General features: G+C 46.9%; 1 protein-coding gene across 1 annotated transcript; it reads right to left on the reverse strand.

Annotated features, from left to right (window-relative positions):
• Positions 1-5,399: 5,399 nt before the first annotated feature.
• Positions 5,400-23,692, reverse strand: SINHCAF (SIN3-HDAC complex associated factor). The gene is made up of 6 exons (XM_054188207.1): positions 23,586-23,692; positions 13,093-13,240; positions 11,034-11,133; positions 9,926-10,052; positions 8,717-8,867; positions 5,400-7,840 (listed from the first exon to the last, which is right to left on the reverse strand). The coding sequence occupies exons 2-6, from the start codon at positions 13,218-13,220 to the stop codon at positions 7,678-7,680; spliced, it is 669 nt and encodes a 222-aa protein (XP_054044182.1). The 5' UTR covers positions 13,221-13,240; positions 23,586-23,692; the 3' UTR covers positions 5,400-7,677.
• Positions 23,693-24,410: the final 718 nt, after the last annotated feature.

Below are 24,410 nucleotides of genomic sequence, written 5' to 3' on the forward strand. Positions count from 1 at the left end.
CCTAGCAGGGCAGGGAGGACACGGGGAACGATGCTTGGAGAGTTCCAGTTAGTTTGCTTTTCTTTGTTCCTAAGTGGTCATTTAAAGGACAACAAGTGATAGCCAAGCAAAGGGTCTGCAAAGGTGTGAAATCTGGAATTTTACTCTCCCTCTCCACAGTGGAGAAACAACTTATCATTTAACACCTCTTCCTTCAGGAAAGCATTTAATGATAGGCATCTCCATTTCCACACAAAACACTAACCCCCTCACCTTAAAGCGGTTTTAAGCCTGCCTTTTTTTGCCTTAAGCTGCCTTCTAGAAATGGCAAGCAACTCTGGGAAGGTGTCAGGGAGAGACAGAGAGGGGGTGAAAAGCTACTCCATATCCACACACAAGCCAGCTGGTGTCACCCAGAATAAATATCCAGCCACTTCCTTCCCTGCCACACAAGCTTTTCAACAGACTGGGAGCACTGCTCCTTTCGTTAGCCCCCCACCATCTTCTAGTTCTTAAGATGTAGGAGAGTGACAATGGACAAAGACAGGACCAGGCAAGCAGGAGCATGCTCGAGAAGATATGGTGGCTCTCTGACCCGCTTACTGCTACTCTAAACACCTGCATGTCGATTAGTCAGAGGATACAACACTAAGCCTGACTGAAGAGTCAGCATCTTGTGGTGTCCAAAATCACATTGGCTAACTGGGATCAGCCCTTCATCTGTGCTGAGCACAGTCTAGGCTCATAATGCTTTCTGCTCCCCCTTCACCTCTTCTCAAGAGCCTTGGAGCCATGATGATGCTCACAATAAAACCTACATAAGGAACAACTGACCATCATAAAACAGAATACAAACAAAGAGGTAATTAAACTAGAACCTGAACAGTTGCTTTATTCTGCTGATGGCAGGTAAAATCTCTGAGGCAACAAAGAAGCATCTCCCATAACCCTGAAGCTGCCATCAGAGCTTCTCAATAGCCACCACAGGCATACATATAACTCTGGCAATATCACCTACAGCCACGGTGGAGCCTTTCTGAGCCAGGCTGGTACTCTAGTTATACAAGTGCTCTGAAATTCCCTGTGGCCAAAGAGACTCAAACACTGCCTCTTCCTTGGCCTCTCACCCTTGCTCCTTGTGTCCCCAGACCTCTCTCTGGCCACCTTTCCTCAGGAACGGGCCCCACACCCAGTACTCCCCCCCAAACTCCCCTTGGTTTAAGCATACCACTTGGCTATTCTTCCCAGGCAAGAGACTACCAAGACTGATTAAACGCTTTGCTGAGACACACTGATCCAAGCAAAATGAGAGCTACCTGTACCTATGTGATGTTCTGCCTCTGTTTCCCCATTTCTCTTCTTTGGTGTTGGGCGCACGGCCGTTCCAGGGTGGACTCTCATGTACTCTTCCGCACGCGGTCAGCAAGGAAGAGCCACCACAGCCAAGCTCAGCTGCCTGCAAGCCCCAGCCCCGCCTGCTAGCTGATTTGCCGGCCTGGCTTCAAATCACCACCAGGTGGTCAGAGCCCCACCAGGGTACAGTTCATTAGCCGGTGACAAGCCCAGCCATTAGGTTTTCCCAGGTAAAAAACGTTTTTTTCTTCTTTCTTTGGCCACTGGGATGGAAAGCCATTAAAGACCCAGCCCCGTGCACTCCTGCCGCAGCACAGAGGAACACTGGGCGAGGAAAATGCGGGGGTTTATGCTTATTTTTTGTGACTCGAGAGCAGAGTTAGCAGGCCGTGTAGGTGCGGTACGGAGAGATGAACAGAACCGAATGGCTCAGCTTTTGCCAGCGCCGAGGGAGGGCAATGAAAAGCCCGATCCCCTGGGCCGAGCAGGGAACTCCCGCAAGACGCCCCGCTGCCACCCGGACGAGGGACACGGCGCGGAGAGCCCGCACCAGCGCTGCCCGGCGGCAGCAGCTCGGGCAGCCGGGCCGCGCCTCACGCCGGGGGCCAACGGCCGTAACGGCCGGTTCCCGCCTCTCGCTGAACGCTCCAACGGCCCACCCGGGCCGGGCCGTGGCCTGCGCCACCTCGCGGCCGCCGGGAAGAGGCGGGCCAGGCCGTGCACGGCCTCCACCCGCCGCACCGGCACCTGACGGGGGGAACCGACGTGGGGGGACCCCGCCGCCATTCCCGAATAAGCCAGCGGCTGTGAAACCCCGCTGCCTCTTCCCTGGGGCCGGGTTCTCGCCGCGGCGCAGAGCGCTTGAGGCAGCCGTGATGAAGAGAATCCATGTGTGAGGGCCAGGGCCGAGCAGGATCCATGAATGGTCCTTTCCCGTGCCCAGAAGCGACGGCTTGGGACACCTGGGCAGTCTGTCCGTTCCCAGTCAATCCTCTCCTGGGCAGGAGGGCAGGGCAAAGCAGATGTCGTGGTCTCCATTAGCGATAACCTCTCTCTTGGCTACATCCGAGAATATCTTCCAAATAAACCTCACTAATAAATATAAAAGAAAAAGCAAACTTGAACTCTTTGTGATAGATGACATGAAATGTTAGTGCCGCGTTCCCTTCAGATGTACTCAGGATTTAGAAGTACACAAGTGTTTTGTGTAACGTTTTTTCTCCTGGAGCATGTCATTCCTCTGCAGGCCTGTAGCCGTGTAACTTACCCATTCTGCACCAACAGAATTTGAAGCCATCGCAGATCAGCACAACTGTGGGCTTTCCAACAGAAACACCAACTGCAACCTCTCCTCCAAACAGCAAAACGGGGTTTGCTGAAAAGGCTGGATTTGCTACATGATGCCCATCGCAACCAAATAGATACCTCAGCAGCTTTACAAACCCTATATATAATATCATAGAATGCGTAGAGTTGGGAGGGACCTTAAAGATCATCTAGTTCCAACCCCCCTGCCATGGGCAGGGACACCTCCCACTAGAGCAGGCTGCTCAAAGCCCCATCCAGCCTGGCCTTGAACACTTCCAGGGATGGGGCATCCACAGCCTCCCTGGGCAACCTGTTCCAGTGCCTCACCACCCTCATGGTAAAGAATGTCTTCCTAATAGCTAATCTAAACCTACCCTCTTTCAGTTTAAAATCATTACCCCTCGTCCTATCGCTCCACTCCCTGATAAAGAGTCCCTCCCCATGTTTCCCGTAGGGCCCCCTTTAGGTACTGGAAGGGCCTATAAGGTCTCCCCGGAGCCTTCTGTTCTTCAGGCTGAACAATCCCAACTCTCTCAGCCTGTCCTCATAGGAGAAGTGCTTCAGCTCCCTGGTCATCTTCAAGGCCCCTGCTACAATAGGTCCATGTCCTTCTTATGCTGGGGGTCCCAGAGCTGCACACAGTACTCCAGGTGGGGTCTCACCAGAGCGGAGTAGAGGGGCAGAATCACCTCCCTCGACCTGCTGGCCACACTTTTGAGGTAGCCCAGGATGCAGTTGGCTTATCCTGCAAAGAGCATAAGTTTTGGGTTTGTTTAGTATTGACTGTTTATATGGAGGAAGCCAGCAGCACTTCCCTGGTGCCACTTCCAGTGTCTGAAAAAGGGGACCTGGACATGTGCTCCCTTTCCCCCCTGGTGGCCAGACTCCCATGGGAAGGAAACAGAAAACGTGAGCCAAAAGGGAGCTGCACCTCTGATGTTGGCAATCACAGGACCAGGACTGCAGAATACATTGCAGGCTACTCTTACCTCTCATCTGGCCAACCTAAAAATGACGTTATGTGCTACAAGAACCATTTAGAAGGAGCTTTCGTTTTTCTTACATCATATTGAGACTAAATTTTTATACGACTTCGGAAGAGTTCTAACTGTTTAGTCACGAGGATGGCACACAGTCATCTGCTCAGAAAGCAGGTCATAGGGTCAGCGTTGTAGAAGTCACGGAGGAATTTCCACATTGTACAAATCGAAGTAAGATTACTCTTCCTGCAGCAACATACAAAAGCAAACAGAACCTGCCATTGGGCGCATCACCAGCAGCACTGGGCACTCAGCTCAGGCTTTGGAAATTGTGGATCTGCTCCCTGTCCATTGGTGACCTCCAGCAGAATACGCTCTTGTCACATGCCTTGTTTTCCTCATCTTTTGAGTATAATATGATATATATTTGAGTATAATATGATATATAATAAAAGCATCTTTATAATGCTCGCGTTGTAAGGTGTTTTAGCAGATGTCACACTTGTCATTGTGACAGCTGATTCAGGTGATGCAGAGGAGGGTTCTACCCAGGATTTTGCCTCCTGATTTCATTTCATGTTGCTCTGAAGATGGCAAGTCCTGCCTCCCCAATGTTCCCATAGGAGCATCCTCCTCCTCCGCTGTAGCCATCCATTAGGTTATCTGCCCCGTGAAAAAAAAGCCCTCTCTCCATCAACACTGGTGTTCTCAGCACTTGGAAGGTACCTAGACTATATCTGTCGTCTCTGGCATGCAGCAGCAGCGTAAAAGAGAGGAAAAGGAATTAATTATTTGGAAAAGGGTGGAATTTGCAAATAGTGGGATACATACTAAAGTTTAACTGCTTTAAACCACCTTTTGGTGCACCTGCTTCTCTTCAGTGACTTTACGTAGAGCTTTTCATTTTAGGTGAAGTGAACCATGCCCAAAGGATGTTTAGACATCTACAACAGATAATGTAAATCTGCAGTCTATGCAGAGCTCTCACTGAAATGATTTCTACATGAGTGTCTTGGTATCATCATGCTCGATTTATAAGAAAATAGACAGTGTATCAGCAGGAATAAATCAGTGTCTCCACTGAAGTCCATAATGGTCTCTTGCAACATGCCATCACACTTAAGGTTGCAATGTTTTCCCCATTACCAGGGAAAAGCCTCATCTTCTTCTAAACTCAGTTACTCACTGCCATCTCCTGCCAGAGACCTTGCCTCCCACCAGTCTGCTGGAGCTTATCCATCTGACTACGCCCGTCGTGGGAAGAAACACTCCAGGCTCCAGTTTCAGTAGAGGAGTACTAGTCTCTTCCACTGACTCGGCTGGAGCTGGAAAGGGACGGTTCCACACGCTGTCAGGTCCAACCCTTTAATGCTGCTACTTCAATGCTTTAAATGCTTCAACCCTTTAACGCTGGCCTTCGCTAAATGCCAGTGAGCTAGACAAGAGAGCAAGTTCCCCCAGGAACACCAAATGTCAGCACCACCCATTCCCAGTAAAGGAATGCCTGACACACACACATAGTGCCAAGGGAAAGCTCTCTGATTCTGCCCCGAGACAGCTGTCTATCATAATACACACCATCTCCTTCCCTTGCTCTGCTCTTCTTTCCAAATTAAATAGGAAGAGAGTTATTTCATACCCCCACCAAAAAAATGTCTTGAAGTCTTGTTCAAATAGAAACGTGAGTTGCCTGGGCTGCTTCAAACACTAAATCTAATTAATGCAACAGAGCTGAAATAAACAGAGGAGAAGTTGTTTATTTTCTAAATAAGTCTAAATTTATTCATTACCCTAGTAAAAAAAAGTTTGGATTACAAGTGTCTGAACAGTATAAAAGTACAAAACAGGTTCCATAGATTTCTAATACATTAATACAAAGTGCATGACTACATACAGTTCATTTTGCATCACTACCGGGAATGGAAGAGGTGGGAGGGAGTAGGGGAAGCAGTTGGCGGTTGAAATCTAGCAATAAATAAATAAATACAGAAGAGATGATCCATATCAGAGCACATCCTACCACCAATACTGCAGCCTTGGGTGTACAGAATTACTGATGCTGAAAACACAAATTCAAATGAAAGCAGGTGTCTGCAGAAACAGCTAGGACTCTTGCTCAAGCCCTTATTAGACCTACAACCAACCTAGTTAAGCCGTTATACAAGCAAATACCTATTATATCTACGGTTGGACTCGATGATCTTAAAGGCCTTTTCCAACCTATATGATTCTATGATTCTGTTTGGTTGCAGATGAAAGCAAGGTAGGCAGCTTTGTCGTCCCTTCAGAATCTCAAGAGAGTTTAGGAAAAGCAAAATAACACCAACGAAAGCTCTAAGCTGTACGGCTGTGATAAGTCAAAGCCCTGTTTCCCCTGATGTTCTTCCTCTCCAGAGGTTGGCTTACCCAACAGGAGAGAAAAAAAAAAAAAAAAAAGAAAAAATAAAAGCTTTGAGGGTAGAGGCTCCTCTTAAAACCTGCATATCTTTCCCTACCTATATTTTAATTTGCTAACCATTCCCATTTCAGGAAGTGAGATTACATGGAAATCCAGTCCTAAACCCTACCCACCACAGTATTACGCCCATGACTCTCACAAAAAGGAAAGCTTGTAGCAATCCACTGTAGAATACCCCAAAAAAGTAATAGTACAAAAAATCCCCCCTCCCCTCCAAAACAGAAACAAACAAAAAAAGCAGAATTCCCAAATTACACGAGTTAAACCTTCATAAAAGGAACACGAAGCAATTGGGAGCTAAAACTGCAGCACACTCTTCCGGGAAGCTGCTTCCACCCTAAAGGCAAAGTGGAGTTTGAAGGAGTGTCACAATGGTTTGCACAGGAGTTTGCCCGGGAATCCATGTGAGAAATACTATCTTTTGATCGTGTATCCAAACAGAGCTGCCGCGATTCAGTACAGCACCGTACTTAGCAGAACTTTTCATAATTTGCAGCAAGTCCAGTATTCACAAAAGCACTGATCTGCTGGTTGTTTAAACAAACAAACAAATAAAACCAAAACCTGAATAGAGAGAAGCACCGCTGGGGAAGGGTTCCAAAAGAGCAACTGTGAATCCAGACCCCAGGCTGCAAACAGATTATATCCCTGGACCAGAGCCTGATTTGCGTAGCAAGGGGTTTGGTTCTACGTGAGGTCCAAAACCAGCAGGATGTCTGGTCTGTGGTCACATTTTAGCTGCACTGGACCAACAGATAGCAGCTACTCAGTTTTGGCCATCATCTACACTTGGGCATCAAGATGTTTTCTTGGTCCATCTCTAATCACCAGTCAGTTACTACATGAAGCCCAGGGTGTCTGCTTCTGGGTTAAAACAAAGCAGCCTCCCATTTCGCTATGTTCAGTTCTTAGGTAAATCCTCCTCCTTAGCTAAGGAGAAGAGCTCTCCCACCCTTTCTTAAAAGCATTTTACGTTGGGGGCCTTCTCTGATAACTACCACTTGTAGGAGAGACGTCTGCAGTCTACCAGTCTGTGTCACATAGGATGGATGAAATATTTGTCTTTGTTACGTCAGTAGTATAGGGTGAAATCTCCACACCTTTAAAAATATATATTTATATAACTAGAGAGGTGACTTGTAACATTTCTATGTATTAGTTCATCTTATTGACTCATACATGTCTAAGAATGAAATATTTTCTTAGGGATTTAAGGGAAGTTACCAACCAACTTTAAAAAATGCCTTACACCACCGCTTCTTTCAATACAGAAACATGAACTACATATACTTTAATATACAAAACCCCATCCTCAAGTTCACTTGTGAAGCAAGTGGGTGGGGAATATTAGAGGGACAACCTTGCAGCAGCATTCAGCTTTGCTAAGTGTTCCATAGCATCTTAAATATTATGTACAGTCTTTCTGAAAGGATACAAACTGGCTTCGGAGTTTGTGGAATTGTATCAGTAAAACCCAAAACAGTTCTAGGGAATAGTCTTTTGGCAGCATAGCAGGTGTCCAAAGTGAACAGTCACATTTCTAGTATTTTTCCAGAGAATAAGAGGATCTGTATAACCTTCTGCAGCTATCCACGGAAGTCACCACTCCTCTTGGGTGGAGATTGCTGGAGACTGTGGTCCTTCTTGTTCTGGCTTCTCAGTGGCAGACTTTTTATTGCTACAGCAAGGTTTGAAGAGATGAGTGTCTATGAGGACTTCCCCAAAACGCCCTTTGTAAATAATTCCACAGCAGACCTTTTGCCTGGAAGAAACGGCAGGGAGAGAGAGACAGATATAGTTTGTGTGTTTAGAATATACAGAATTCACAGAAATGCAAAAAAGTTAGTTTGACCCAACACATTACTTCTAGCCTCTGAGCTGGAGTTTCATAGGAGGGAAAAGGCTGCTCAGAGAGAGAAAACAAGTCTGTGTCTAAATCCACAACACTGCTTTGAGAAAAAAAAGAAGAAAAAAACCCCCAAACCCATGTCAATACAAAACTAAGTCTCCCATTTTGCTTCCCAGAGAAGTTTCAGATACACAACTATCTGAGATGAACTAACCTTGACTACGATGCACTTGCAAACACTATTTGAGAGGAGGCAGCAAAGTCACAATTTCAATAGAGCAATTAGCTAAACAACGGATTTCTGTGTCACAACATGCAATAAAAGATAACAAGCCCATCAGCTCCCAGAAAATCTTGTGGGTTTCCTCCCACTCCAGATTGATTTTTATTTTTTTTTCAAATGAATGCCATCACAGGTCAACCAAATCAAATGCTATGTTTTGCTGGCAAGCTGAGCGCACTGTTGTACTTGTCAACACATCACATCTACAGAACACAGTTCTAACACAAGATAACAGCAGTCAGGAATATTACCCGTTACTACCAAAAACATAAAAATATTTTCCAGCAACTGCATTAATATTTAGGAAACTGGAGGGAGACAGCGAAAAATGTCTTAAATATATGGCATTTCTTTCCAAAGACAAACAGATACTCTCTGTGACTTAAATTATATCCTTAAAACAAATAAATTTCAACAGCAAGAAATTCCTGAAGAAGCAGAATCAAGCACTGTGTACGTGAAGTGAACCGCTATCTGCACAGAGTGCACATTCTGTTGCTTTTTACCTTTTCCAGTATGTGAGATCTAAAAAGGAGAAAACTGGTGTTCTGCTGGACCCAGCGTTCATCTCTGTGTCAGACCCATCGTCAGACTGGTTACTGTAACAGGGCGACTGAGCTGGGGAGGCACTCGAAGTGGTGCTATGGGCATCGGAATCTGTAGGGGAAGGAATAAATCCAAGAATCAGGACATGCATCCGGAGACTCATCCTCTCTTCCTGACTTGTAAAAGGTCGCATGCGGATTGGGAACAGAGAGACAGACTTTTTTTAATTAACTAGAAAAACCTAATAACCACCACCCATTTTTGACTTGCCCCTGCCAATTCCAACAGAGAGACTATCTCTCAGCATTTGGCAGGCAGACCTTGGAACTGGAGGGGGTCCTTGGACATTAAGGACTGGAAAGAGGTTCAGGATCAGGATTCAGTTCCTGGCTCTCAAACATAGCCTATGCAGGCCACACTTTGGACAAGATCCCAGTCCTGCTCTGGAATCACTGGAAGATCCTTGAAGTCAATGGGGATCTGTGCTTCAGACTTAGTACCTTCTCTCTCACTGTAAGTCTCCTTTCTTACCCATTCAGGGGAAGTCTTGCAAAGCTCTTCTCATTAGTGCAATGGGTTAGGTAGTATTGAGCTTTTGCTGGATTGCGACTATGAACTACAAACTCAGTGCAGATGCAGCACACCTTAACAGTGGGTCTACTAGCCGACCTTTTAGTTATCATGTCTAGCACCTACAGTAACACAATAAATAAGGATTCACTATAGCAGGTTGAATGAGGAGATACAAGCTCTTTGGGTCAGGGCCTTTACTGATTCTTTGGAGAGCTTTTCCTTCAGGGCAGGTAGGATAATTGAAAGAGAGAGAGAAGAACAAGTCAGCAACAGTGAAGAAGCCGGAAGGTTTGCTTTGGAAAAACCTAAACTACCGACATATTATTTACAGCATAACTGGCAGATGGCTTTGTTGGAAAGCTATAAATCCAAATTTATTTGAAGAGTCTAAATGCTAGTGGAAAGAAATCACTGAGACTGACAGAGGAAGGTGTAAGGAAACTGTACAGAGGAAACATGGTAGGAATTTAAAGAGGGGGAAAAAACCCTAGGCCAACTAAAAAGCCTGGGTTGAAAACATGCATGGAAGAAAAAGGCTGACAACTATGTTAGGGGAGGCCAAAGTTTATTGCCAAAATCTCTTTGGATCCACTTACTGTGCCGCTTGAATTCCTTTTGCAGTTTGCTGATTTGATTGCTCTTTATTCTGCTTCCAGACAGAGTTTTCATTTTCTTTGGTTTCAATGTTGTTTTAAGACTGGGTCCAGCCCTGGCATCTACTACCTAGAACACAGAAAATGCATGCATAATACTTCTGCATCATGCCCAGATAATGCCCTAGTCAAGGTACCTGTAATGACTTAGCTGAAGGTGTTCAAAACCAATTTAGTTAAACCGAGGCAGTTCTGTGCACTGACACTCCTACGTTTCATTTAAATCTGGATTGTAAGAGGCTGAGTCTGTAGGAAAAGGCAGCAAACTAGTTTAAAATGCACATTCAGTTAAACTTTTGCCTTCTTCCTATTTTTTAAAAATTCAGTTTAGCAGATGACAGTTGTTTAAGCCAATACAGATTCAATTAAGAGTGTCTGCCAAGCATTTGCCCTGGAGTTTTTTTAAAAAAAACATCAATTTAACTTCTGAATAAAGGTAGTGGTAGTAATAACCATAGTTCTGGCTCCCATTACCATCAAGGCTTCCTGAATAAAGATTATAACATACACAAAGAATCCTGATCATCTTCCCAGCCCTAGGCCCAAACTGAATTAGATGTATCAAAACAGAATATAGGAGTGGGAATAGCTGCGAGATATTAGTCATTGTAATTATCTGACTAAACGACACTGATTTATGTGTTGCTTGAGCGAGTCACCTTGATGTTCAAACTATTTAAAAAAAAAAAAAAGACTAAAAAAAGAGAGCAACCGATTTTGGAAAGAGGCCAAATTTGAAACGTTTTGAGTGTCATAAGAGACTTTTGGACAAAGTTATGAGCTTGTGAAAACAAGGAATTACAAGGTAAGTTAGGCTGTGGCTCCATCCTGGGCTTGCATAATCACCGTTTGCACGTAAGCCAAATGAAGACAGATAAGAGCCATGTAACAGGAAATACTCCAGGAAGGATTTAGAGATGCTGAGGGTGGGAAGGGAGAGCGTGGAGGAAATAGAAAACCCCAAACCCTTATGAGCACCTCCCCTCTCTAGCAGGATGGACTAAGGCAGAGATGAGTTGGCTCTGGGGTGGAGGAGAATTAAATTACTAACGTGATTCCAGTTCTTTTTGGATCCTGCTGGCAATTTTTTCCATCTTTTCACCAAAAGGACACAGGCATTGCAAATATCTCCTGAGCGGGCCTCATGGAGCCTGGTAAAAACAAAAGCAAAAATCACTTGACAACAGTTAATAAAAGCACCCACACACACTTGATAACATCAAGAAGCATACAAATTGACGTGAAAAAAGGGTTCTCAGGTTCTGTTTTTCAGGCATTACAATTCACCTGAGGCGCTCAAACATTGCCATTTAAAGACCAGAGGTCTCACTTTCAGAAAGCACTCTTCCATATAGAAACAAAAAGAGGTGTAATCTGCCTCCAGAGGGGCACTAAAAACGACAGTCCCATCAGCTTCAATTGATTTTATTTAAAATGAAAGAAAAACAACAAAACAATACATAGTTCCAGTGGGTTGGTTGGTTTGACTGGAGAGGGAGGAGAAATAATCATATTCCTTAAATGTACATTTGGGAACAGACCTCAGAGATCAGACAAAAGCTTATTCAGCTCTTAACTTTGTCACAGAGCTTCAAGGATGAGTAACAAATACCACCTAACACACTCCTGCATAAGCGTAGGATAAGGTTTCAGAAACAGGATTCACTGGAATGACAGCAACACTCGCTCCCTTTAACGAGCTTTCTTCAGAAATTATCTCTACTGCTAATCCACGCTAAAAGAAATATAGAGGGGATACACTGTAGATTTTTTTGTAGCTATTTAAATGGGAGGACTTTGAAGCATTTATAGATGAATGCGGCAGGCTCAGATAAGCCATTATTTGCTCAGTGTTAAGACTGCATTTTTACCTTGGCAAACGTATTTCAGATAGCACAAGACCAAAGGCCCTGGTCTGGGGGCCCTTGGTCTTGTGCTATCAGAAAAGATCTGAAAAGAACTGCAACCTTCTTTACTGCAGTTAACAAAAAAATAAAATAAAATTGCAACGAGCCTTCACACAGTTTTTTCATTGCCAAGGACAGTAGCCAAGAAATATGACAAGGAAAACTGTAGCACCAAATTTATGTACAAAAATCCATGGTAAATACAAAGCACTATAAAGCTTTGGTTTCGTCCTTTCAACACTTGAAAGGACTGTTTCTAGAAAAAGGGGAGGGAAATATTTCTAAAGATTGCAAAGATTTACATATATGACATTAAGCACTTGAGACAAGAGCAGCAATACTGATATGTATATATAGTTTTCAATATGACGCATGAAATTTCCACTCAGGCCTAAGGTTTTGATGAGAGGTAATCCAACAAGATGGGAAAGAAAAAGCAGAAAATATCTATTGACAACAGACTTTTTTTCCAGAGGAAATAATTTAATGGAAAACTACAACACAAGGAGGAGAAATTCTTATTGCCTTAGAAAAAAAATTTCAGAATAAACAAAGTAACAAATAATTACAAGCTATCACAGAAGAATTGGCTTTGCTGACAGTTCAGGGACACAAATTTAGACAGAATTCCAAAGTTCTTAGGAAGTATTTAAAAAAAGTTAAAAGGTCACAGCAGTTGGTACAAAAAAATCACTGGTATTTATCGTTTTGCTTACCAATGCTTTCAAGTAACATTATGTGCAACATTACCTAACTGGAAAGCTAATTCCTTGATGCTCAGTTTCCATATCAGAATGGGTTTTCAATGAGAAGTTTTAATAACATCTTGATATGTCCTATTTGAACAAAGGCACCAATACCTTATACAAGGTACTACTCCACATAAACCCTGCTGGAACTGCTAAATATTTACCCATCAAGTTTTGTCTAACATTCTTGAATCGTCAGAGACACAGAAAACCTCCATGGACCTGTGCTGTTTACCATCTTGTGTGGGAATTTACACTTCTAAGGAACAGCATCCAGCCCTTCCTGGCCTGGACAGGAAACCTGTGACGAAGCTGAAGCCAGCCTTCCCCCCCGCAACACCTCTGCTAACGTAATTTTTCAATCTCTCAGAGCAAGAGGGACAGCATGTCAGGTTCATAGCTTGGAGATCAACACCATGACGGACCATGATGGTGACTAAAGAAAAAATCTTACCCAAAACAATTCTGGAAGTCCTTTTCATAACGTTTGCTGTCAGTGAAACGAGAACTGGAAGACTTAGCTCTGCAAATACAGCAGCCCTCTATACTCCGATACATCTTCGGTTTGTGAAAGCCAAACATTTTTTCCTTCCAGCTGTAGCCTGTGAAAACAAACAGGAACTAGTGTCACTTATCACTGTTAGATACTGAAAGAAAAAACCTGGGCAATTCACTGGGCAAACCAAAAGTAAATTATAATTCAAGATGGGAAACTGCTAGATTAGGCCATAGCTTTATCCTGCATTGCCCCTTAAGAGCAGCTGCACCTAGAATACACTTTCTTATTAAAAAAAAATAATTAACAACAGCTGGAATATTAAGCAATACCCAGCAGGACTCGTGACAAGCTCATTTACTGCATAATTCTACTCTAAGGGCACATCTACAACAGCACAACCCAGAGGTGCGAATGCAGCTGACTCGGCTAATGAAAGCCCTGTGTGTGTGGCAAAACAGGCTGCAGGACAGACCGTGTGAACCTGCCCGAGCCCCTGAAGAAGTAGTTGGCAGCTGAACCCTGGGTCACTGGAACTACCGCGTCATCATCACGGGTGTTTGTTGGAAACATCCCTGCCAAACTTTGTCGAAAGTGAGGAGGAGTCATTTTAAATGAGCTGCAGTCATACCTCTAGGCTGTAGGGCAGACATACCTGAAAAGCTGCTCTAAAACCAGCAGGGTGGAGTCCCACCCAGCCCTCCATGGCCCTGTCTGCACTGCGGGACCCAGGAGCACTTCTTGATTCTCAGGCCTGGGTGAGCATCCCAGCCACATCCCAGCTCCGTGTCAGCACAGGCTCAGTTCTCACCCTCCTGCCTTCCCCACCCTGCTTTCCATGGGAAGGAAACCCAGCTAGAAAAGGGCTCGGGGAGCAGGACCTTGGGGCGCATTTCAGTATGCGCCTACCACACATCCCAGCCACTGTCAGTGATGCCAGAGCAAAAGGTACTCCAGTTACAGGGAAATTGCTTCTTCTTCACCACCAGCTCTGCAAACTCAGCGCCGGCTCAGAAAGCCAAAAGCCGTGCTGCTCTTAAAGGTCTCCCTCCCCTTTTCAGTAACAGCTGGGCTGGGATTTGCCATCAGAGCAGGTAACACACAGCAGAGGTGTTTTCCAGGCAGAAACTTTTAAAGTTAGTTACAAGTGTATTAGTGCCGTCATCAAGACAAAAACCCCTTCAACACATGCTGTCCCCACCACCAGACCAGTTCTCCCCGGGCCCCAGTTACTCCCCAGTGCAGACTGGCACAGCCTGACAGGGCACGAGAAGCTGTCAGAGCAAACAGCTCCCACAGCGCTTCAAAAAACCACACCAACAACTGAGCAAAGTTGGTGCTTTCCTGGCGCTGGGCCTGGACACACAGCAAGTCCTCACAGGCCACACAGCATCTGTCTCACAACACAGGCGGGGACCGTTCCAAGACGTTCTCTTTTAAACAGACCACGGTGCAAGGTTTGCCTCAACCACGCGCTGCAGGGAACGGGCGGCCACCTCTGCTTATCACACACAAACTGCTCAGAGAGGGGATAGGTCACCGGCTGCAGGAAGCTTCACGAGAACAGGTCCCCCCTGCTGAGAACTTCTGCTTTTAAAAAATTAAAATTAGATGGAGCCACGCAAATAACACAAGAAAGATTTCCCCGTCTTCCCTTTAACTAAAGGCCAAGTCGTTATATTCTTGTAGAAGCCAACAGAAAACTACCACTCCTGCCCACAAATACTACTGAAAGACCAAGTAGCTCAGGCAGGACTTTTGGGAGAGCAGCATCTCCATCACTTGTGGGCTAGTCCGGTGAGAGTGAACTCCCAGTCACTTCTCAGCCCCAGGGACTGACAAGCCTCAGCAACCCAACTTGGGTTACTGGTGAATGTATGTGTCATGGCGATCTGTCCCCAAATCTTCCACCTGCAGGAAGGTAAGGGACGTAATTCTAATATCCCCCAGAGAGACAGAGAAAATTAACCTGAAATCTTCAGTCTACAGCGCCAAGACTTGCCACATCATTACAGCAATAAAATCATTTGAAAAGCAGGTTCAGTCAGGTCGAAAATATGCTTCCACAAAATGACCGTACCTAGCATCATGCTTACCTTACTGACAGACAGAGACTTCATATGGGGGAAAAAGATCCCACGTGTTTTTGCAAGATCACAGCAAAAGCTAGTTAACCATCCAAGCCAAGTCACGGTCCTTCATGCTGACGTAAAAATACATCCCCCAAGCCCAGAGGGGAAGATTAGAGCATGGCAGCACTGCAAAATAAATACACACGGTTCCCAGACTCCTGAGAACAACAGAAAAGCAAAACTTTTATCTAATATTGCTGGTGAATACTCTTACACAAAATCCATTAAGGAACTCATATCCAGCTGAAAGTGTACATGTTTACGTTTCAGTCTACAATACAAGGCCACTTGGTGCCCACTGAGGTTGTGTCTCCTTGCAATTACATGTGTCAACACAAACTTGTGTCAAGACACAAGTCAACTCTCCAAAAACCTTGTCTCGACCAAACTCCTTGCCGAGCCTGGGACTCATGCAAGTCCAGAAGATCTCCTTATCATTCAGCTTAGGAGCAAGACAGAGGGTATAGGCCTTTCCTTCACTGTCCCAACTCATGCTGTTTGCCACAGGCTTGAAGGGCTGTATTCCTTTCTTCTTCGTGCACATTTGCAGCACCTACAGATAGGTGCTCCCAAGGATGACTGGTGCAAATATCCAGCAAAGTCACCCCAAATGCTGTCAGACTTCTTAGGGGATTCACTGCTCCCTCTATTAGCACAGCACTGGTGTGGAGGCCAAGCGCACCCATAGTCAGTAAAAGAAGGTATCCAATTAGCAACCTGCCAAATGGGCTTGTTGAGTGATGGTTAGACTCAGAACTACTCTCTGCTTCTGCTTGGATATGTTTTCAGGGACATGTAGCAAACGAATGCACAGCCAAATCAGGTTAGTATCCCTGGACTGTCAAGACAAATAAACAACAGAGTATCTAGACAAACACTTAAAGAGTATGGATTTTGTTTCTTAGCATCTGATGTGCTTCTTCAAGAGACAGTCTCTTGAGGACACTGTGTCTAACAAGCCACTGGAGATCCAACAGCATATTCACCTCGGAATTTTCAACTACCAAACAGCAATTTTAGATTTTGTTTGACTACCACAATGTTAAGTCTGTGGTCTGGTGCTTTTCTTTAGAAAGTCAAAGACTAATTAATTGCGGACTCAAGGTTCATCAGTACTGCAAAACTTAAGCAGCAAGAACATCTTGACTGTTACAGGGCGAGATACAAAACTGATATCAACAATGTGATTTACTTTCTAACCCGTTTTCTTCTAGAAATACAGATGCTGATGAGATGATCTCTGGCAACAGTTGGTATTTATACCACAGTAGAACAAGATGCATGTTTTACACTTAATATTGACTGGCATCAGACACATATATTCTGAAAATATTTTGTTTTGCATCGTTGCTGCCATTCTCACAGGAGCAGCCTTTCAACAACATCTTTCAATAGAAGGGAAACTAGTGCCATCTGTTTCCCACTTGATGAATGGTCAGCGACAGTATTACCATATATCATGCCTGAATGGGGAAAAGCTAGTAGCAAAACCACAAGTAAAACAGATTTCTCTGACAACTGCATCGAAGTGCAGTTATAAATGGAAGGCGTCAGTCCAGTTACACATTTAATCCTAAACAGTTGCCATTTGACCATTATACAGTAAATATTCGGTCAGCTGGAGAGCTTAATAGCTAACGTAAAGCATTTGAGTCTAGAAGTACTACTTATCAGCACTGCTAAACTTAAAGCTCTCTGTCTCAGCTTCCATTCTAAACCATAATTGCGTGTCTAGTGCTAGAGTTGACACTACATTTCTATAGACTTAAGTGTACTTAAAAGTACACATAACTGTGCCCTTTAAAAGGTTTAACAGGAAAGCTTTGCAATTTAGATCTCAAATTAGAACCAGGGAGCTAGACTGCCAACTACCGTAATGCCTGAATCTCAGCTGTGCAGGTCTAATCACGTGAAATTTGGGATAGATAAAAAGATGGCAAGTGGAAATAAAGTAACTTCCATAGAGGTTAAAAAGCATTACACAAGATATTTTTGCCAAATTTAATCATGTTATCATTTGCCATATATCAGCACGTTATTAAAATATATGATGTCTTTTAAATCAGCAGTTGCACAGAAGTGAAAGGGACAGCTCACCAGCAAAGGATCAGAAATCCTAGTGGAGCCTATTTGTCATTCTGCAGAAATGGAGATTTACCTGCACTAGCAGGGGAGCAGTATTCCCCCACGTCAGGGGAAAAGTGGTCCTCCTCCTCCCTGGGCTCCCTGCAAAAGGAGAAGTTGCTATTCCCCTGAGTTCTGCTTTAAACAACTGCTTTAGCAACTCGAATGGACTCAGAAAAGACTGCAGGAAAAAGCGCTCTCCGTCCCTCTGCCCTCTCGCTTTTGGAAGAGTGGCATCAAAAATAGAGACCTGTCTTGCAAAAAAATTTGGAGTCAAGCAGAGAACAGTAAAGTAGGTGGGAAATAAAAAAGAAACCACCCCACACCCAGCTTATTACATTTGTGAAAGGCTGGTACAAACCAGCATGCATCATACATGTGTGAAAATGGTTTCGCGCTTTCATTACCTGTCAGGACTAGAATTCGGTGCCTTAGTTTTCTTCGTAACATTTAATAGGATGATCTAAATTAAAAGGAGCTATTGCTTCAGATGCTCATTAAGTTTTCAAGTTAGGAAGGAACTCCTGAACTCTTTTACATTTTAAAATAAGGAAAGCTGAGCCACTTTCATTTGCTTTTCCAGATTCCTTCTGCATTCTTTCTGATCACCCAAGAAGAATGAAAATCCTTTATAATAGAAAGGAAGGAATTCCTAGAAGGCAGGCATGTCTCCCTTTGTAACACAATTACCAGGCCAGTCGGAAGGCACATGCTCACCTGCTTCTTGCAAAGCTGAAAGAGAAACATTCCCTAGGGCTATGGGAGAGCAGAGGGATGCCAGTCCAACTACTCAATACCTTCCCCTCTTCCCATCTCCTCACTCTGACCCGGGATCATCCACCCTCTGTGCAACCCAAAACTGCCAGTACATCATTAGAGAGAAGAACTTCTGCAAATAATTTGATTTCCCCTTCTGCGTACAAAACAGCTTTGGCACAGACTCCCTGAAGTTGGGCTACAGAAAAAATACGACCTAGCCTGCATACTTTGATGCAGCTGGTTCCTGTCAGTAAAAATCGCACAATGCTCATCTCTACAGCATTTAATCGGAACTAAGAAACATAGCCAAAATGGTACATTTATTTTTAATTTTAAAGGAAAAGAAACAGATGCCTTTATATAGAAGGAATATACGTGCTCTGGCTTTTACATCTGCAAGTGCATACACCCAGGCACATGCACACACACGAAAAACGCTTCCAGAGCTGTCTATGGCGCCAGAAGCAGAGTTGCTTGTCTCACTAATAAATTCTTGGGCCTGTCCTTCTGCTGAAGTAAACTGCAATACTTCTACTGAAAATCAACTGGAAGACAGAGAATTGTACATCAACGGAGGAGCTGATCTACATCAGAGACTCAATGTAAACATACCTCCCCCCTGAGTTTACATGCTGCTAAAAGAAACTTTGGAATAGAAGTTAAAATTGGACCCCAGAAAACCATATTTTAATACTCCAAGGAAGTCAGAGACCAGGCTAACTGGAGTCATCTGAAAATACAACTTCAGTCTTTGCAAAAACATTTTTTACACTGGCATCTGTCCTTATAGCTCAAAACATGGTGACTCATTTCCAACAAGTAGAACCTTAGAATTGTGCATGCTGCACACTCTTCTGGTCCCCTACATCCTCAGATTTTCTTTCCACTTCCCTTCCTCTCTCCACCCAAAACAACGTTACTTGGAGGAAAGCTGTATTTGCCTACTACAGCCCAGGCACATCTGAATGAAACTGTGGAGTTTTCACTTGACAAGTTGAACAAAAACAGTAAAAGGTCAGAACTACATCTTCAGGAATCTTTCCTCTGCCAAAATAAGTAACTCACTCTCTTGCTGGTAGTTGTCTGCAGCTACCGGTGTGCACACACAGTGCTATCTTAGCACACCAGATGCAATTGGCAGCAACCACCAAGCACATGTCAAAAATCAAAATGGACATTTCTTTCCCATGTTTGAGCCTCCACAGCATCCTGGCTGGGTCACAGGCTGTTCTGAGTCAAGTTTTCAGAAGCAGTCAGGTGACAAAGGAGCCTACTTACCTGCTGATCTTCAGTGGGAAATAAGCACCTAACCCATTTAGGTTAACCTAATATATAAATAAGCACCTAACCCAAAAAAAGTGAAAGGCTAAGCCACCTGGGTGTTCCTCTAAACTGCCATGTGGTTAGTGCTCCAGAAGGGATAGGCGAAAGCATGAAAACAGTAATCAGTAAAATTTGCATAGGGAAAAAAAAAAAAATTCCAAACCCATCCCACCTGTAGACATTCCTTCTTAAAAGAGGACTTCCCCTCTGAAACTCCTATTGCAGAACTAACACCATGCTCAACCCCATCAGGAGCCCTGCAAGGAAAACTTGGGATGTTCTCAAGCAAGCGCTGGAGTTCAGTCTGCGATGCCTATCTCAGCACAGTCACTGCAGCTGTTACGATGCTGCTTGCAACCACCTGCTACTGAAAAAGCATCATACACACTTAAGATCATGAGACACTGAACAGTTTTGGTTTGTTATGCTTTGGTGCTTTTTTTTCCCTTTTAGAGGGTAACATACCTGATGGGGAGTTGAACAGAAGTAGTAGTAATTATTTGGCAGAATAGCTGAAGTGACTTCATTAAAAAGGATACATTTCCATGTCCTGAAGTAATATTACTGGTCATTTCACTTGGACTTTGGACTGAGCACGTTCTACAGAAATGCAAAGGCTTGAGTCATGAAATGGAGTCCCACCCATGCATTCTGCTTAACCACTCAGTTTTCAAGCCCCAGCTCCCTAGCTACTGCTTTCTGTTAAAAACTAAGTGCTACAAGGGGTGCAAGTCTGAAGGAGAAGCTGGTTGTCAGGTTGGACTGTGTATGTCGTTCATCACGTTATGAAAGAGCTACGAAGCATCAGGTGTTCAGAATCAATGCAAAGCAGAGAGTTTGGTAACAGAAAGAGCTGTTCAGCATCAGTAAGACAGCAAACCGTCAGTTTTAATGTTATTTATTTTTAACCTGTGTGAATTTATCAGCTCCTTTAACATCCTCTTCTACTAAGAAGTCAGTGATGTTTTCTTTTTAAAAGAAAGATTGCAAACATAGGTAATTAGCTTCTCTTTGAGAATCTCCCGGCTGGGAGAGAAGAAGCAAGGAGGAATTTTTCCCAGAGGCTCTGGCACTCAATCCCACCTACTTTCAGTGGGAGCTGGATGCTGCATGCCTGTGGGTGTGTTTGAAAATCCCACGGCTTGTTATTTGCCGATTTTCTACCACGGACTCAAGAAACCCGGAATTTACCTGGGTGCCAAAGGAGTTCAGTGTCCACTGGTGTCAGCAGAGAGGCCTCCAGTTCACTGACTGCCCCTATGCTGCAGAGTGCGTGCAATCTTTTTCTCTTTTTTTAAAAAAAAGCTGTAAACTACACAGTGAAATCTGGCTACGTGCAGGCTGGGGAGAAGGGGGTTTCCACAGCACACACCTCACACATGGCTGGCAGAAACAGCTCACCTTTGAAAGCAAGCACACAGTGGTAAAGGGGTTTGCTGAGGAACCGTCACCCTCCTGGCTTGCCTCATAAAAAGGGGTAAACAGATGTCTCCATGGCTGTCAACCTACCACCTTCCACCAGCGCCAAATTAAAATTCAAAACGAAAAAAGAGCACGTTGCAGTCAGCTTGTGTTCAAGGATGTTGCTCGGCCTCCAACGCAAACACGATGCTGTTGAAGTTCTGGGCTCAGTTCAGGACACTGGGCTTTCTCCTCTCCCCACCCACGAGGGGACGGTGGCAGCGGCCCTGCGACACACGTGCTTTGGGCACGCAGCAGCAGGTTGAGGAGCAGCATCCTGCACCAGCTGCCTACGGAACTACAGCAGCTCTAAACTTTTTTTGCCATTGTAATGTAATCATTGAATAATTCGGGTCCAAGGGACTGACCGACAGCAGCCTGGCGGGGGCAAGGCTCTTTCTCGGATGAACCGGGGCCATTCCCGCCAGGAGAGAGCCGCCGGCGGAGCTGGGGGAGCCCCGGGGCTGGCAGGATTCAGCCCTGCTCGCTGCGCCGAGGCATAAGGCGAGAAAACAACAGGTTTGGCAGGTCTCTTTAAATCCCTTTAGCTACACGCATCCGGAAGGAGACGGCAACTTTTATCCCATGAAAGGGAGAGCGCGCGACTGGGAAGCGCTTCCCGGGCGCAAAACTGCGAGGTTGGTTTTTTTTTAAATAAATAAGAGTGATAAAAGATGCCCGACAAGGTAGAGGCTGGCCGCGCCGCTCCCGGGACAAGCGCAGTGCGGGAGGCGGCGGCCGCTTTCCGCCGCGCACCGCGTGGCAAGCGCCGGTCACGGCCCCGCTCCCGCCCGTTACCGCCGGCGGGGCGGCGGGCTCGCTCGGCGGCTGGGGGTGGCGAGGGGGGGGCTGCGGCGGGCGGAGGCGAGGCAGCGCCGGGAACAAAAGACACCCCCCACCCCCCCCCCCCCCGCCCTCTCCTCCCCGGGGGCGGACGACCTACTTTCGCGGGCAGCCCCGCCGGTCAGGTGGAGCCGCGGGTGGACACAAGCGGGTGGACCCGGCCCCCCCGTCCCCAGGGCTGCCGAGCGTTCAACTTGCTCGAAAAGCGAATAAAGATTTTTTTATTAAAAAAAAAAAAACCAAAACAAATTAAAAAGCACAGGAAGGGGAAGGCGGCGCGCCGGGGAGGAAAGCCCCGAGGTGGGCGCTGCGAGGCGGCCCCCGCGCTGCAAACGCCGCCCCACCACGCGGTCTCGGTGCTGCCGCCCCAACCGCCGCCGACGGGAGTTGGGGGGGGGGGGGGGGAAGCGGGGGTCGAGCCGCTGCAACCCCGCCGGGCACCTCGACCCCCTGCCCCGGCGGGGTGGCGGCCGCCTCCCGCCCCCCCGCCGCCCACGGTCCCGTCCCTGGTTCCTCATGGCTCGGCCCTGACGTAATTCAAACATGGCAACAGTTGCACTTCAAAGGGCCGTGGCAGACCTCCCAGCGACGCGGGGGCGACACGGACACACACGTACACCCCCTTTTCCCTCCCCCGGGACCCCCGACGCTGCGTCAGCCCCGGGGCGACCGTCGGGTCTCGCCCGCCCGCCCTTTACGCACCAGCGTGGGAGCGCGCGTGCATCCAAACTTTCACCGAAGTCCTCCAAAACCTGCAGCCGGCCGCTAAATAAAACAAACCCAAAACCCACCGTGGAACAAGTTTTACCCCACGCACACACGCGACTTGGGGAGGAGGGGAGGGGGGGGGGTGTGCTGAGCTCCCACCCCACGCGTGGACGAGCGCTTTGCCTCCCAACGCGGGGGTGTGTGTGTGTGGAGAGGTGGGGGGAAGCACATGCGAGCCCTTTGTTTTCTCCCCGCAGCCGGGCGCTGCCTACGTGCCGCGCCGGGGACACGCCGCGCGGGTGGTAAAACTCCGGGAGCGACTTTCACGACACCGGGGCACGGTGATGCCCGCCATCCCTCCCTCGCCCCCGTCGGGGGCGAGGGAGGGATGGCGGGCATCACCGTGCCCCCCCTCCCCCCACCAACCCCGAACTTCTGAGCGCCGGTGCTACAGGTGTGCGATGCGGGGCACGGCCACGCCGCCCCGTTTTTCCCTAACCCGCTCCGCAGCTTTTGGAGTGAAATCGCCGGGAACCCGGCCGCGCTTCCTTCCCCCAGATTTGGGGATTTAATCGTTATTTTGAAGGGGGAAAGGGAAGGAGAAGTGGGGGGGGGGGGGAGAAGTCAAGAGTTGCCGGGACGGGTCTGCGACAACGCGGGAGGAGTTTCTCCCTGCCCGCACCTCCTTGAAAACTCCGCTGATTGAAGAAAGAAAAAAAAAGGGGGGGGGGGAACACCGCACACGGGAACCACGCGTGTCAAAAGTGTTTCAAGGCGGCAAAGTCTCCTCGCCGCGGCAGAGCCCGAGACCGGCTCCGCGATTAACTCGCGTTTAACAGAAACCACCGCCTGCTGCAAAAAAAAAAAAAAAAAAAAAAACCACAAAACCCCCAAAACAACAACAACAAAAAACCCCCCCACAAAACAAACCCAAACCCCCAGCAACACACACCGAAAAAGAAAGAAAAAAAACAAACAAAAAAACAAAAAACGGTTTAAGCCCCCCGTTCCCCCTCGCCTGGACTTTTCTTTCCTTTCCTTTCGCTCCCCGCCCCCCCCTCAAACAGAAAGAAAATAAATAAATGAAAATAAATCACTCACCGCTCTGCTGCGCCCACCAACAAACGTGCGGTGCGCGGCGAAGCCCCGCCGCTGCGCGCGCTGCCTGCCTGCCTGCCTGCCTGCCCGCGCGAGCCTTCACGCTCACGCCCCCCCCCCCTCACTCCTCACTCCCCCCTCCTCCTCCTCCTCCTCCTCCTCCCCGCCCTCCCCTCAGCGCTCGCCGCTCTGCGCATGCGCCGTTCCCACGGCCCCATTCTCCTCAATCAAGTCCTCTCGCTTTCGCGCGCCCCATTGTCCTTTTAAGGGAGAAAGGGCCGCGCGGGAAGCCGGGGAAGGAGGGGCGGTGCTGCCCATTGTGACGGCGGAGGTGACTTCACGCACGCGGCCCGCTCCCCCCGTCCCGCCCCCGGTGGGCGGGTCCGTGCCGGGCACCTGCCTTCCCCCGGGCGGGGCTTGTCGCCGCCACCTCCCTCCCTGCCGCCAGCGTCAGGCGCCCCGCAGCGCGCGAAAGGCAGCGCAGCGCAACGTCAGCGTCGTGACGGCACCTCCTCTGCGCGTGCCGCCGCCGGTTTTCACGGCGGCCGCTGGCGCTATAGCCGGGTGGGCCCGGGGGGCGGGAGGTCACGGCCTCCGGCAGTGATGGACAAAGGTGTTTTGAGCGTTTTCGCGTGGTTTTTTTTTGGGGTTGGTTTTTTTTTTTTTTTTCCATGCTCATTCTAACGCACGTTAAAACTCATCAGCGGCTCGCGTAATTTTTTCCTGCTGCGTCAGAAACGAGCGATTTAAAAATTCGCATCGTCGCAGCCTCTTTGTGCGATTCAGGGAGAGACGCTTCACCAAACGGCTGGTGGGTTACGTCTTTGA

This window comes from Rissa tridactyla, chromosome 1 (genome assembly GCF_028500815.1).
Source record: "Rissa tridactyla isolate bRisTri1 chromosome 1, bRisTri1.patW.cur.20221130, whole genome shotgun sequence".
In the NCBI taxonomy this organism is placed as follows: Eukaryota; Metazoa; Chordata; class Aves; order Charadriiformes; family Laridae; genus Rissa; species Rissa tridactyla.